General features: G+C 39.8%; 1 protein-coding gene across 5 annotated transcripts in view; it reads right to left on the minus strand.

Annotated features, from left to right (window-relative positions):
* Positions 1 to 8,138: 8,138 nt before the first annotated feature.
* The window catches only part of HGF (hepatocyte growth factor), a 54,931-nt gene continuing 49,465 nt past the window's right edge, over positions 8,139 to 13,604 (minus strand). For all 5 annotated transcript variants that reach the window (XM_081023614.1, XM_081023613.1, XM_081023617.1 and 2 more), the window contains exon 18: positions 8,139 to 13,080. In XM_081023614.1, the coding sequence (XP_080879740.1) occupies positions 12,913 to 13,080 (168 nt within the window). In that variant the 3' untranslated portion in view covers positions 8,139 to 12,912. The remainder of the gene's footprint in view (positions 13,081 to 13,604) is intronic.

Raw genomic sequence — 13,604 nt, forward strand, 5'->3', positions numbered from 1 at the left:
TGGGAAATTTTGGAACAAGATGGAGATAGACTGAAATTACAGAGTTTTGAGAAATTAAAAAACAAAGTGCGAGACTGGCTTCATTATTATCAGATAATGGAGGCATACAATTTGGACAAGAAAATCGGCTTCCAGGTGGAAAAATCAAAATTGGAAACAGAACTGTTAGAACCCAAAACTAAGAATTTGTCAAGAATGTATAACTTGCTGTTGAAATGGAATACTCAGGATGAAACGGTGAAATCTGCTATGATTAAATGGGCACAAGATGTTGGACATAACATAATGATGGCTGACTGGGAACAGTTATGGACCACAGGTATGAAGTTTACGGCATGTTATGCCTTAAGAGAGAATATTATGAAAATGATATATAGGTGGTACATGACACCAGTCAAACTTGCAAAAATCTATCATTTGCCCGATAATAAATGTTGGAAATGTAAAGAAACCGAAGGTACATTCTTTCACCTTTGGTGGACGTGCCCAAGGATTAAGGCTTTCTGGGAGATGATTTATAATGAAATGAAAAGGGTATTTAAATATACCTTTCTGAAGAAACCAGAGGCCTTTCTCCTGGGCATGGTCGGCCAAATGGTGCCAAAGAAGGACAGAACTTTCTTTATGTATGCCACAACAGCAGCAAGAATACTTATTGCAAAATATTGGAAGACACAAGACCTACCCATTCTGGAAGAATGGCAGATGAAGGTGATGGACTACATGGAATTGGCGGAAATGACTGGCAGAATCCGAGACCAGGGAGAAGAGTCGGTGGAAGAAGATTGGAAGAAATTTAAAGACTATTTACAGAAATATTGCAAAATTAATGAATGTTAGAATGATGTTGGAATGAAGCTAGGTGGTTTAAGCAGTAATGCTATAAAGGTGTATGTAAAAAAGGATTGATAACAGATGAAAATTTAAAGTTATAGTATATTAAGTTAAAGGATCATGAGAAAACAAAGAGGGAAAGAAATTGCTGACTTAATTAATTGAACTGGAATACAAAAAAGGGAGGTATGAGGAGGTCAGGGAAACAAGGATATGAATGTAAGCTATGGAAAGATTGATCCATTATTCTTTTTTTCCTTCTTTTTAAGTGTCTTTTATTCTTTTATTCTGTAGTTTGTATTTTGTATTTTTCTTGTATTTTTACTTTTTGTTTTTTGTGTAATTCTTTTTTCTCTCTGAAATTTTAATAAATATCATTTTTAAAAAAAGGATATTTCACTGGCATATCTATGAAACACTTACTTGAAATCAGCCGTTGCAATATTTGAATGATCTAATATTTGATTTCATACGGCAAGCTAAAAGTAGGCTTCTGCTATTGGGATCAAATGGAGCCCAATTAAGTTATCTACATATTAAATTACACACTTTACAATAACTCCAGTTACAGCTGCAATCCTATGCATGCTTACATGAACTGAATGGAAGCCCCAATACCTAAGATTTGAAATATTCAAATTAGAAAATACTTAATTTTATAGTGCATGAATAGCAGCAGGAGAGAAGCTGTAGCCGGATCAACTGCAAAGCAAGTAAACCCTTTGTTACCATCTTCCTGCTTTGCTTTGCTACTGCTACTCTCTGAAGGGAGAGGAGAGAAGCTGGACCATCTCTGGAGGGAGGTGTGCCATGGGGGGGGCTGAGCCCCTCCAATTTTCAAGGAGGGGGATGGACCCCATCAAAATTCCCCGGCAGCCACACGCACACCTTCTCTTTTTTTGCAGGAAATTCTAGAAAACAAAATCTTGAATCCAATAATCAAGGAACAAGGGATTTAACAGGTTTTGGGATTGCTGTTTTTCATACATTCAATATATTTTTACCTTTTCAATTCCTGGCTCTGCATTTATCCTCAGATTAAGCTGAGGATGAGATTGCTTCAAAATGTAGCTAGAGAGCAATTACATCTTGATACAGAGCAGAAGCAGCCCAGATGTTGCTGGACTGCAACTCCCTTTATCCCTGACCATTGGCTATGATGGCGGGGGCTGATGGGAGTTGTAGTCCTGCCACATCTGGAGTACCAAAGCAATGGGGTACCAAATGCTTTGAATCCCAGGGAACTTGTTTGTGTTTCTAGTAGACAAGTCTTTTCTGGGTCAATATTTGCAACAGACCACTCTTCTAGGAACCCATCTATGTCTGGTGGCAGTATATCTGCCTATTGCTGACAGTGGTGTGCCAACATGAGTATGGTGCCACACTGGCCAGAGCAACCATGCCAGAAAATGGAGGGTGGCACTCTTCTGTTCAAACAATAGGAACCTGGGGGGATGTTTTTGGACATCTTGTGTTCTAGGACAGCTCTCATGGCCAGACCCATGGATGCAGAATAAGAGAGGCAAAGTTCAGGGCACATCTCCTTGGACCATTGTTGATTGTATGGTGGCAATTTGGTTAATGTCAAAGGCTTGCTAATGTTTTGTTTTGTCTTTTTACAGCTACCTTAGTTAAGGCTACTTACTGTGAATAAGAAAAAACAGTATTCCACATGAATGCTATTTCTGCTTTCAGTTCACAGCTGTGACTTTTTAAAGAGAAAAACCCACTTGCTTATTAATGTCTAACAGATTGGCCTACAACTTGTTTTATAATTTGTTCTTGGAGGAGAATTAGAATCTAACTTTTCTCTTAAACATTAAAGAAATCTGTAGTTTTACCTTAGACTTTGTTCCAAGGCTAAAAACAAGCCAGTTTCTGGAGAAAAATTTAAATAGCCAATATCCTGCATTTTTGGCTCCAGTTTTGTTTCTTTTTTAAACAAAATCAGTAAATGAATCAGGAAGCATCGAACTTTTTAGCACTAACTTTAGCTCTGAGTTCAGGTACTATAAATCTCCATATCCATAATTATTTATTTATGTAAAACTGATTTTGCATGGCATTAAAAACTGTCTTTAAAATCATGATAATTTGATTTATCTAATGTAATAAGAACAGGAAAATAGATTTATAATATCAAAATAATACTAGAATGCAATACTCTATGAGAGAAATGGAAATTACTGTAATGGAAACTAAGGATGTCAGGGAACTCTGATGAAAACGGAAACGAAAGTAGAAATTGCAGGTGTTCACTTATTAGTCCCATGCAAAGCAATTCAGGAAAAATGATCAGTATTTGCTGTTGCTGCTACTGTCAGTCTGCCCCTCCTATGGGATTTCATAGTTTTTCCAAGTATTCATTGCTTTTCTAAGTTATTATTAGGTCACCATTTTCTGCATCTCCCACCTAACTCACTGCCTCCCCCCAAAAAACCTCATCTAAGTAACTGACCCCATTTGGACCATTGCAATGTGTTACGCCTTGTGCTGGTAATTGTAGTCCAACAACATCTGGGGAGCCCTGGTTTCCCCATCCTTGACAAACACAACATTGTATCCTATGAATTTTGAAGGACAGTGCTGCACATATGTCATGGGTTTCTCAGGTTAACCTACAAAATTAAAATTAAAGCACTGATTGCTTTAAAGATAGGGAGAAAAGGATACAAGTTTCATCTCTTCATCGTTACCTACTTCTGTAGAAGCTGTCAGTGGAACATTTCTAACTTTTCTTTTAAAAAGGTTTAAACTGAAGAAACCAAGCCATTAACACAGCACTGAGACAGAGCAGCTGCCATACAAGATGCCAAAGAATACTTAAGCAAGTGTTGGCAACGTAGAGAGAACAGATATGCTTAGGCAATGAAATCTGGATGATAAGCAGTTTCTCTTCAGAGAGTGGTCATCACCTGGGCCTCAAAGAGGCTGAACAAGACTTTGGTCAAAGGCCACACATGGATCATATAATGCCTACCACCTGGCTCTCATATTACCATAAGTGCTTATGGAATAAACATGAAAAATTGGGCTATGAGCCAATAAGAAAGGTTTCCACTGTATAAAAAGGGGCAGCACTCCTAAAAGAAATAGTACTATTCGCAAATGGTTTACTGGAGACAGATAAATTTGCTCGGTGTGTTCCTGTAGCATAATATCATTGAAGCAAGTTGGACATTTAACCTGAAGTGGCAAACATTCCCAAGTGACAATGAAAATATGCTATCAGCATTAAGTGGAACGTAGTATATATATAACGTTCCTAAATATATGGAGACACACTGTTAGTACTCTGAAAGAACATTTCAAAAAGTCAGATGTGATGGGGCTATTATGCTACAGATTGCCACATTATGAAAATATAAAACTATATCAACATACTGTCTCAGTTTCCACTGGCCAGCTATGGTGTTGTGGGATTGTGTGAAGGCTCCCCGAGCAATTGCAGAAGCTTTCCTCCTTACCTGGTCCTAAGCTGTGCTGCTACACTGCTGTCACCATGCTTTGGCTTAGTGCATGGGTTGGCAAACTAAGGTCTGTGGGCCAGATCAGGCCCAATTGCCTTCTGGATCTGGCCCACAGACAGTCCGGGAATCGCCGCGTGGATCACCAGCATGTGCGTTCTTTCCCTCTCCCTCCCTCTCCCTCACACAGCGCCGCCACCGCCTCCTCTCCCTTCCTCCACCTGGCTTCTTCCCGCCCTGCCTAGAGGAGGAAGGGGGCTGGGCTTTGTTGGTGCCAGTAGCAGCAGTGCTCAAGCGGCCGCCATTTTAAGCAGCGCCTCTCCGGAGCCCTTTCACACGCTGCTCATCGTCCTGCCACTGCTGCCAGCCCCTGCCGCTCGCAAGACACACGTAAGCAGCAAGCAGGGCTTGTGGTGCTCTTGCATCATCCCCCCTCCAAAAAAATATAGTCCAGCCCCCCACAAGGTTTGAGGGACAGTGGACTGGCCCCCTGCTGAAAAAGTTGGCTGACCCCTGGCTTAGTGTGTCAGCCAACCCTGGGCCTCTGGACAAATCAAGAGCTGTGAACAAAGAACAGTCTGGAGTGAGCAAACCACAAGTTCAGGTTCAAATAACACAATAAGGAAACCCATGGCCTAGCTCACAGCAGCATAGCAGAGGAGGAGCAAAATGGCTGTAATCTTCCTCTCTGGGAACCTGTGGGCTCCAGAGGGCTTCCTCTCTGGGAATGAAACTCGGGCATGGTTTGGCTTAGCATTATGTACAAACCAGGTCATATGATGTCATGGTCTGGTTGGACGCAAAGGAATGGTAGGTGGAACCAGCTGGACAACTACCAAGGGAAGAAGGCTCAGATGAGTGGTCAGAGGGGTAAGACTAGGAAGAGAAGGCATCATAAATTGAAGGGGTAACAAGGTTAAGTGAGTTGGGAAGGTCTGTGGCAAAAAGAAGTCAAGAATCATAAGCTGAAGGCTGAAACTGGCAAGTGGGAGGAGGGAGGACAAGAGGCAAAGATAAGTCACAGATGTCTCCCCGTCCTGCTCCAACAAGATCCCCTCCCTCACCAATCTCCAAGAACCAGGAGAGGCATGAAAAGAGTGGAGGAGAGATTGGCTCTACACAGGCACAGTCTCTGATTGCTTGGGGAAAGCCCTGGAGAGGAGGAGACATAGACAGCTGTGGGGAGGTGGGGACCTTCAGTCTCAGCAACTGATTTCATGGAGGAAGACCCACTGAGTGAGCAAGTTGTTACTCAGGTCTGCCTGGGAAGGATTTAAACTGGCTGCACTTGAGCTGCTGTGCTCATCGGGCCTGACATTCATTTCTAGGCTACATACTACTATATTCACCTTGCTATAATTCACCACCCATTTCTCTGCAGTAATTTGCTTTCCAATTTAATGTGACTTTTCATCAGCATATGGCTTTCATACACGTTATTGTTCCAGACCATCTCTGGAAAAGACAAGATCTGGAAGCAAAAAAATGTCAAGGTTTGGGGGTCTTCAGGTCAGTTGGAGTAAAGCCAGGGTGTCACTAGTACTCCAGTCACAGTCCCATGATAGAAATGTATATAACATTTGCATATGTTATTTTGTATACATAGATGCCCCCTGAGAAATTAAAATGGTGGCCAGCTGGTGTCTTGGCAACATAGGACTTTGCAACAGTAAATAAATAAGTAACCTAACATTTATAGAAAGGGGGAAAGAGATCTTTCCCCTCTAATAAACCCCAGGGATGTGTGTAAGAGAGAGCAACTTGAAAAAACTACTAGTAATAAAAAGTATGCCCCTCTTCTGGTGTTACTTCTATTATTAATAATTATTAAATTTATACACTGCTTTTCATCCAAAGATCATGGTGACAACTTGACTCTTCACGTGTTTCTAGTGTTAACAGTGGAAGTATGAAGTGAGAGTAGTTCATTTTGCACCGCCTTCTAGTGGCAAGATTGGTTCTTCCTGGAGCTGCATTGGTGCAGGTAGGGAAGATGGCATTTCTGTGTTTTCAAATGTTACCAAGCCTGAATCTACACATATATTTAAAAAACACTGTGAAAATGCTTTTAAAAAAAAAAACTTTTAAAATATATATTGAATTTGCCATTAGCTCGCCATCGCCATCTAGTGTCACATTTGTATAATGCACTTAAAATGTTGTATTTGCAGCTGTATAGCTGAGTCCTTAGAACAGGGATGATGGAGAATTCTGATGGAGATTGCTGGTGTTCCCTTATTCACCACAAGTCCAGAATGGAAATAAATCCAGCAAATATGATTGGCATTCACTGTCTGCAAAAGATATAGTTCATGACATTCCCTCCATCCCATTTGCATTGCATTCCTTTTGCATTGGAATGAATGGTGTGGAATAATGTAATAATTTGATTCTGCCACAGCAGACAGCAAGACGAATAACGTGGCTTTTGTGGGAAACCAAACTGCAGCGGAATGGAGACAGTGCTGCAAGTGAGGAACGTAGGTTGGAACAGAAATTGTGCATTCTTACATCACTAGCTTATAATCACAGAAGGAGCAACACTGCAATAGCTCCCATCCACTACACTAATGTCAGAAGGGGTCCTAATAAATCTGCAACTTGAATGTGCGTCACTATAATTCATTTTATATGGTGTTCTCCTTGACTTTCAGGGTTTGGGGGCTCTTATAGCCTGTATGGGTTTCATAAAGAAAACAATACAAATAGAAAATTTGGAATAAGACACAGTTCATTTCAAAACTTAGTTGACATTCCCCCCCCCCCCCCCCGCCTCCGGGATTCAGGCCACCATCCTCAAACTTTACCGAAGTGAGCTGGTGCAACATCTCAGGCAGAACAGGAACTACCACTGCTGCCATCTTGGATCTTTCTCTACGCACAAATCAACTCTATGAGAAATATCAACTGCAATGACACCACTGTCCAAGATGAAAGTAGCAACTTCACTATGGCCAGTAAATCGGATTCTTCCAAGCACAGTCAGTACAGCTGCTGCACCAGCTTGGAAGAATATAAAATGACAAGCACAATTTTCTTGCTCTTTCATCTCAACCTGTAAGTTTTTGAATAATGTTCAGATAAATGGCATACACAGCTTTTTGATAAAATATTTTATTAATAATAATAAAGATACAAAAATACCAACTTTAATGGCTAGTGAAGATGCCCTTAGTTACAGAATTATTGTAAAGTCAGAACCATAGTGTTAAACAGATTTCTAACATCAACAGGCAGCATCCATGAATAGAGGAAAATATTGAAGGAAAGCTAAACTGTGATCCATTTAAAAGTGGAGTGACACTCAATAATGACTTTAAAAAGAAATAACATGGCTCCTTTCACCAACAGGCCAACATTCACAAATCAATAATATACTGGCAAACATGGGGGGGAGAGAACATTTTTAATATGGCAAAATATATAATCATAAATCAAATAAACTGAAATCTATTGATTTCCCAGGGGATGAGCTGACCATAATCTTTCATATTTTTGTTAGAAAGGACACTACAATCCCACTAACGTAAAAGCAAGCAAGCAAAAACCTCTGCTTTCTAAATACCACCTGAAGCAGTGTGAATAGTAAAACCAATACAAAAACACAGAAATAAATGAAAATGTCTATTTTTCCCCCCTTTGGGAAAAGCTATTCATCTTCTGCATCTTCCAAGCCCAGTTCCACACACAAAACACATCTATGAATTTCAAGCAATGAATGCTCAGTTATGATTTTGACCTCAAATAAAAAGTATGTGCCCTATTTTTCCAATATCTGTTCATGTCAATAGCCCCACCATGTTTTTTTACAGAATGATAATATCCACAGATTAAAAGATTACGTATTCCAAGGAGCACAGAGCTGCCCACTGGCAACTGCAGCCCTGAGATGAGTTCCCTCTTCTTTCTTTATAGCATCTTGTTCTACTCAACCATGCCCTGACATAATTTAAGCCACAAGGGAGCAGGAACATGGGGCAAGTTGTATTCAGTTGACTAAGGGGAAAGAAGGCAATTGACACAGGCTGTCATTTTTGTTGCTGGACGCTTCATGTTTCTCGTAAAGTTGAGATCTGCCCTAAGTTGTACTGCACACTCCAAAGCTCAATGAGAGAGTTTCATCACAATAATAAAATAGCACATACACAATCCAAAATAATATATATATATACATACACCAGAAAGGAAACAACTGACACAACTGAAACCTGCTTTGTAGTCTACACTGCCAGGACTGATGAGGAAAACTTGTTATTCACTAGACGAGCTTTCCATCAGTTGTCGAGGTATAGTAGAAAAAGAATGGTTACTAATTACATAATTCCTTGACAGTGTCCTTCTTAGCAATAGTTCTGCAATTGTAACACTTGCATGGTGAAGTACCATGGGTACCAACAAGCAATATCCACAGGAATAAATGATGCACAAACTCTTTGCCCTTTGTGCAAAGAAGCTGTTCCGTTTCCCTAGATTTGTTTTTCAGACTCCAACACTAGCAAAAGGAAAAGGCCAAGGGCCAATTAAAACACTCCCCCCCCCATCCCTTCAATCAAGCTTTCTTGAACATCCATCTCCAGGTACTTGCTGAACCATGTGAAAAACAAGACCAAACTTATGGCTCCCCCCACCCCCAGACCGGCTTGAAAGAGGGGAGGATTTAGACCAGGGAAATGGGTTAAATGCCATGTATCGGGGCACCACTTTCTCATCCTTAAACCAGACTCATGGGGCAGATAATGATCTCAGGAAGCACAAAGGCTCTTTTGGCTTGTTTTTTTAATTGAACAACAGCCCTCCAGTGCCTGACAGCAAACTCTCTTCGAAATGGAGGGCAGTTTTAAAATTCTACTGTTACATGACCTGTGATTTGAGAGGGGGTGATCAGCTGTTTGTAAAAATAATACAAAATCCAGTTAGGTTTGCACATGATTTGCATTCTCTCTTGTGCAGCACTTCCCTCCCTTAGATCCAGAAATTACTGGCACACCTGAGAGCCAAAGGCTTCACAGTGCAGTAGTCAATCACACTGTTTGCAACTGACTGCATTACACGACAACAGCTTGCACCAGGAGCCACAAGGCTGGGTGCTGTTTGAACTACTCCAGTCAGTCATTAACAGTCACAACTGTAATGTGCAAAGCCTATGAAACCATGGAGGTTCCAGACCAAAGCACACTGTGTTTGCTGGGCCTTGGTTGCCTGAATTAGAGGGGATCAAAACAATTTACAGACTGTACACGACAACTGCCTGGTCGATATACTACATTTATCCACATGTGTGCATACCAGGAGATGATCAGGACAGAAAAGGTACTGTGTGAATGAGCCCCACCCAACAAAAAAAAAAACCCAAAGCCTGATAGGCAAGAGCTTACAGAAGTATTAAGTTCTAAATTATAGACTCTGTACAATTCATTCTACTGAGACTTCACTGAAAACAAATACTTTCGAAAGCCTTACATGTATAACCCACCCACTCCCACATATATTCTTATATCTATATATCTATAGTTGTATTGTCTTCTGCACAGCAGAAGTTTATAATATTTTAGAATCACTTTTATTACACTGAACAAAATGTTTGCATACATAATACAAAATGCCTGCATGTATAATACATAGCGTACATAAATCTTGATAGAAATGCAAAGTGATTGACATTTTCATTATAGCCCCTCATTCTCTGCTTGTGTCTGCAGATCTATCGGTCAACCAAGTCACGGCACAAGCAGAACCTTCCCTCCTTCTCTTCTCTCTGCACGCATCTCCTGCTTTCTGAAATCTGGTCTAGGGGTTCCCCCAGCCCTTGAGACCATATGGGGAGCATGTGTGGGGAGAAGAGGGAGAGAAGTTCTCTTGCACAACCAGAAGTTGTTCCACTTACATAGTTTTTTGTTGGATATAACCCAGAAAGTTTCTAGGGAAAGAGTTTCACAATATCTTACAACTTCATAACCCTGTTAAATTGAAGCAATTGGATTTATATAGGTTGGTTAACGGTTTATGGGTTGGGTCCGATCCCAATTCAGGCGTACAAGTCTCAAAAATGCATGATAATACTATATTTCATGTCTGTCTCTCTGTGTGCATGCACACCAAATTCAGAAATTCCATTTTCATAATTCATACCCCATTTTTTATTTGAACGTGTGTAGGTTTTTAAAAATTCATTATTTCTATTAAAAGTTCTGTTGCGTAATTATAAACATTTTTACCTAAAAGACAGCAGAAGCAAACAAAAGCCCCACATATATTATATTTCGTTTTCTTGGTCTGCTGCTAAGGAGAATAGTGTTCAGGCAAATAAAGTCTGCTTCACACATCCTATTTTCCACGTATTTGGAGAATTATGACAAACAATTATGATTATGACAAACAGATTTTTGAACACTGAAGTGACATGCAGATCCATTTTAAATGTGGAGGTTCTTTCAAAGCTGTATGTAGCTGTAAACGCAGCTCTATGCATTCTGCAATTCCATTCTGTATAGGAAATTTACTGCTTATCCTGGATAGCTAACCAGGGATGGTGGCAAAATTCACTGCAAGCAAACCAAGCACTGAATTGCCCATAGTCTGCTTGTCTGCTCTCTTTATGAAGCAGTCTTGCTTGCAATGACTATCTGTGGATTTTTCCATTTGTTTTTAAAGAGTTTTTCGAATATGCTATTTGTTCTGAAAGATTTAGTCAGCTACTGTCATCACCAACACTTGATCTTAACTGTCTGCTAATTGGATCCTACTGAAATGTGCATTCATTTTAACTTCTGTCTCATTGATTCACTGTTCAGGTGATTATGTTAGCCTTTAACCTGTCACTTTCTGTGCATACACAGAAAGTGATGTCATTGCCTTACACCTCACTGTGAACCTATGATATTTATTTATGTAAGAAAAATGGGTATTACTTGTATTGTGTGCGTGTTAAAATGTGAGTCTGGTGCACTTATTTTTGTAATAACATCATTATATTATAGATTATAGCATTATAATAAGTGGTTACTTTTCTTACCATCCTGTTAATGCTTAATATTTTTCATTATCAATCCACACAAAGGGACAAACTGCATTCTTAGTTATTTTTTATGTGCCAAGTGTGGGGTTGGGCTGGTAGTGGAATCACAGCCACACCCTGCAAGCTATGCCTTGAACAATAGGAACTGGGTTTTTGGGATGTGGTGTGTCACTCATTTGCTTGACAATATCAGTTACTGATATGCTAGCTAGGTGACAAAGAACAGTAAAGGGAATGAGGAGTCGATCACCTCCTCAGTCTCACTTGAACAGCCAGTATCCCTGAGGCAGGAGACATTTTTCAATGGGCAATTAGGGCTCATCCGGACTTCTGTCTATTATGGTTGTGGGAGAGGAACCTTTGAGAGATATTGTTGGGAAGGTTACACAACCTTCAGGTTTTTTCCTGCTGCTAATAAAAGAGCCATACACTGCAATGGAGAAGCAGTGGCTAACCTTTAAAGACATGAGGCAGAGGCGAAACATGTAGTTTCATCTCAATAAGCCATTATGCTGCAGAGTAAGACCACTGGGAGCAAGGTGTGCCCCCAAAATAACATGGCTGGTGTATTAGGAGCTTTGTACTGGGCAGACCTACTAGGATTTGTGTCTCCCTCTTTCCTTTGAATACAAAACTCCCCACCTCAGCACACCATAGCACAAATTGCTTTTTGAAAGATCTCTAGGATCCAAAGTGACTTTCCACATAGTATGGTAGATGAGTAATATCAAGGAGCACATCAAGAACTCCACTAGGCACAAACAATTAGTTGCACACATCTTTGGATCCCTGCCTACCCACTGAGAGAAAATACACTGCTTTTTGCTTGTTGGAACCCATTCATTGACTCCTCTAGATTATTGCAAATATGTATAGAAAACCTAACTAGTTCAAAAATACAATAGTAATTATGGCTTATAAATTGTTATCAAACATCTTCTAGGCATTCCTATTAATTTAGGGTTTTTCTTTTCTTTTTTAAGAGTGTAAAACTGAGAACATACAGTGAAATCCCATAAACAGTTTGTGCAAGTGATTCCCTCCAAAATCAGATATTGTAGCTTGTGGAACTAAACTGGGTTATAAATCCAAGCAACTGTTTACAAAGGGGATTGAAATATAATTCCATTTTGCTTTTAGTAGGAGAAAGAATCAATTCTGGCTGATGCATGCATTTATCATTGTCCTAAAGAAGTATTAAGAGGCTTACATAAGTATGGAAAAATATTGTAAATTTCAAATTATGTTCATGTCTCATCAACCAGCTGACGTAACCAGCAGCATATAAGAAATTGGGCATTCTAATTCCACAGAACCCATCTTCATCCAGCACTCACATTTTGAAATTCTGCTTTCCCATTCAAGTATTATCAGGAAATAGGTCACCATACTTGCTTAAACTACAGTTCATATAACGCACCGACAGACTCAACATGACAGAAATATCCATAAATATCAGCAAAACTTGACTATCAAGCCGTACTTGATGGTTGCTGTTTGTTTAAAGAATCAAAGAACTTTCAATTACACTTTGATTTCATTCCTTCCCAAAATGTTCCAACAACTGGAATTTGCTTTCTTGGCTGGAATGTTCAGCTATGATTTGAACGTCATTAAGATTTTATGTATCCATCGGGTGTAGTAGGCCACCCTGACAAAAATCCCAGGTCGCCTGAGATTTGCACATCCACGCCCAGGAATGATCACTCCCATTACTATTTTACTTCTGTTTTGCTCGCAGACCAATGGACCGCCATAATCCCGCTACAAAGAAAGGAAAGAAAAAAGAACGAAATAAATAGAAAGATACCTATATTGTTACAGAGCAAAAAGTAAAAACTATCTCATATATGCCTTACAAGATCCTGATGTGTGTCGTCAGGTGACCGACCATCCTAATCCATTCAGCAGGTTATAAGAAAAATGCCTCATTGCAATTTAAACCTGCTCCACTGAAATCAAAGGCAAAGCTTTCACTAATTTCAGTGGTGCTAGAACATTATGTACCTATTTAACTAATTCTATCAAAATATAGGCTAAGCAATTCTTATTAGGGTTCAGCATCAAAACAGGCTCTGATTGGGTGTGGACCCAAGTACTCTAGTAAGAAGAACTTCAGCAATTGCTTGCCTCTAATTTCAGTTTTTTAATATTACAACTCTAGGGAAGAAGATGTAAGATGCTATTCTACAGATTTCTAACATTTTTTACATTGAGCCAATGTTGTGTAGAGGTTCGAGAATGTGATTAGGACTAGAGAGATCAAGGTTCAAATCCCTTCTCAGCTG

Source organism: Podarcis pityusensis, assembly GCF_964106645.2.
Source record: "Podarcis pityusensis genome assembly, chromosome: 10".
Classification (NCBI taxonomy): domain Eukaryota; kingdom Metazoa; phylum Chordata; class Lepidosauria; order Squamata; family Lacertidae; genus Podarcis; species Podarcis pityusensis.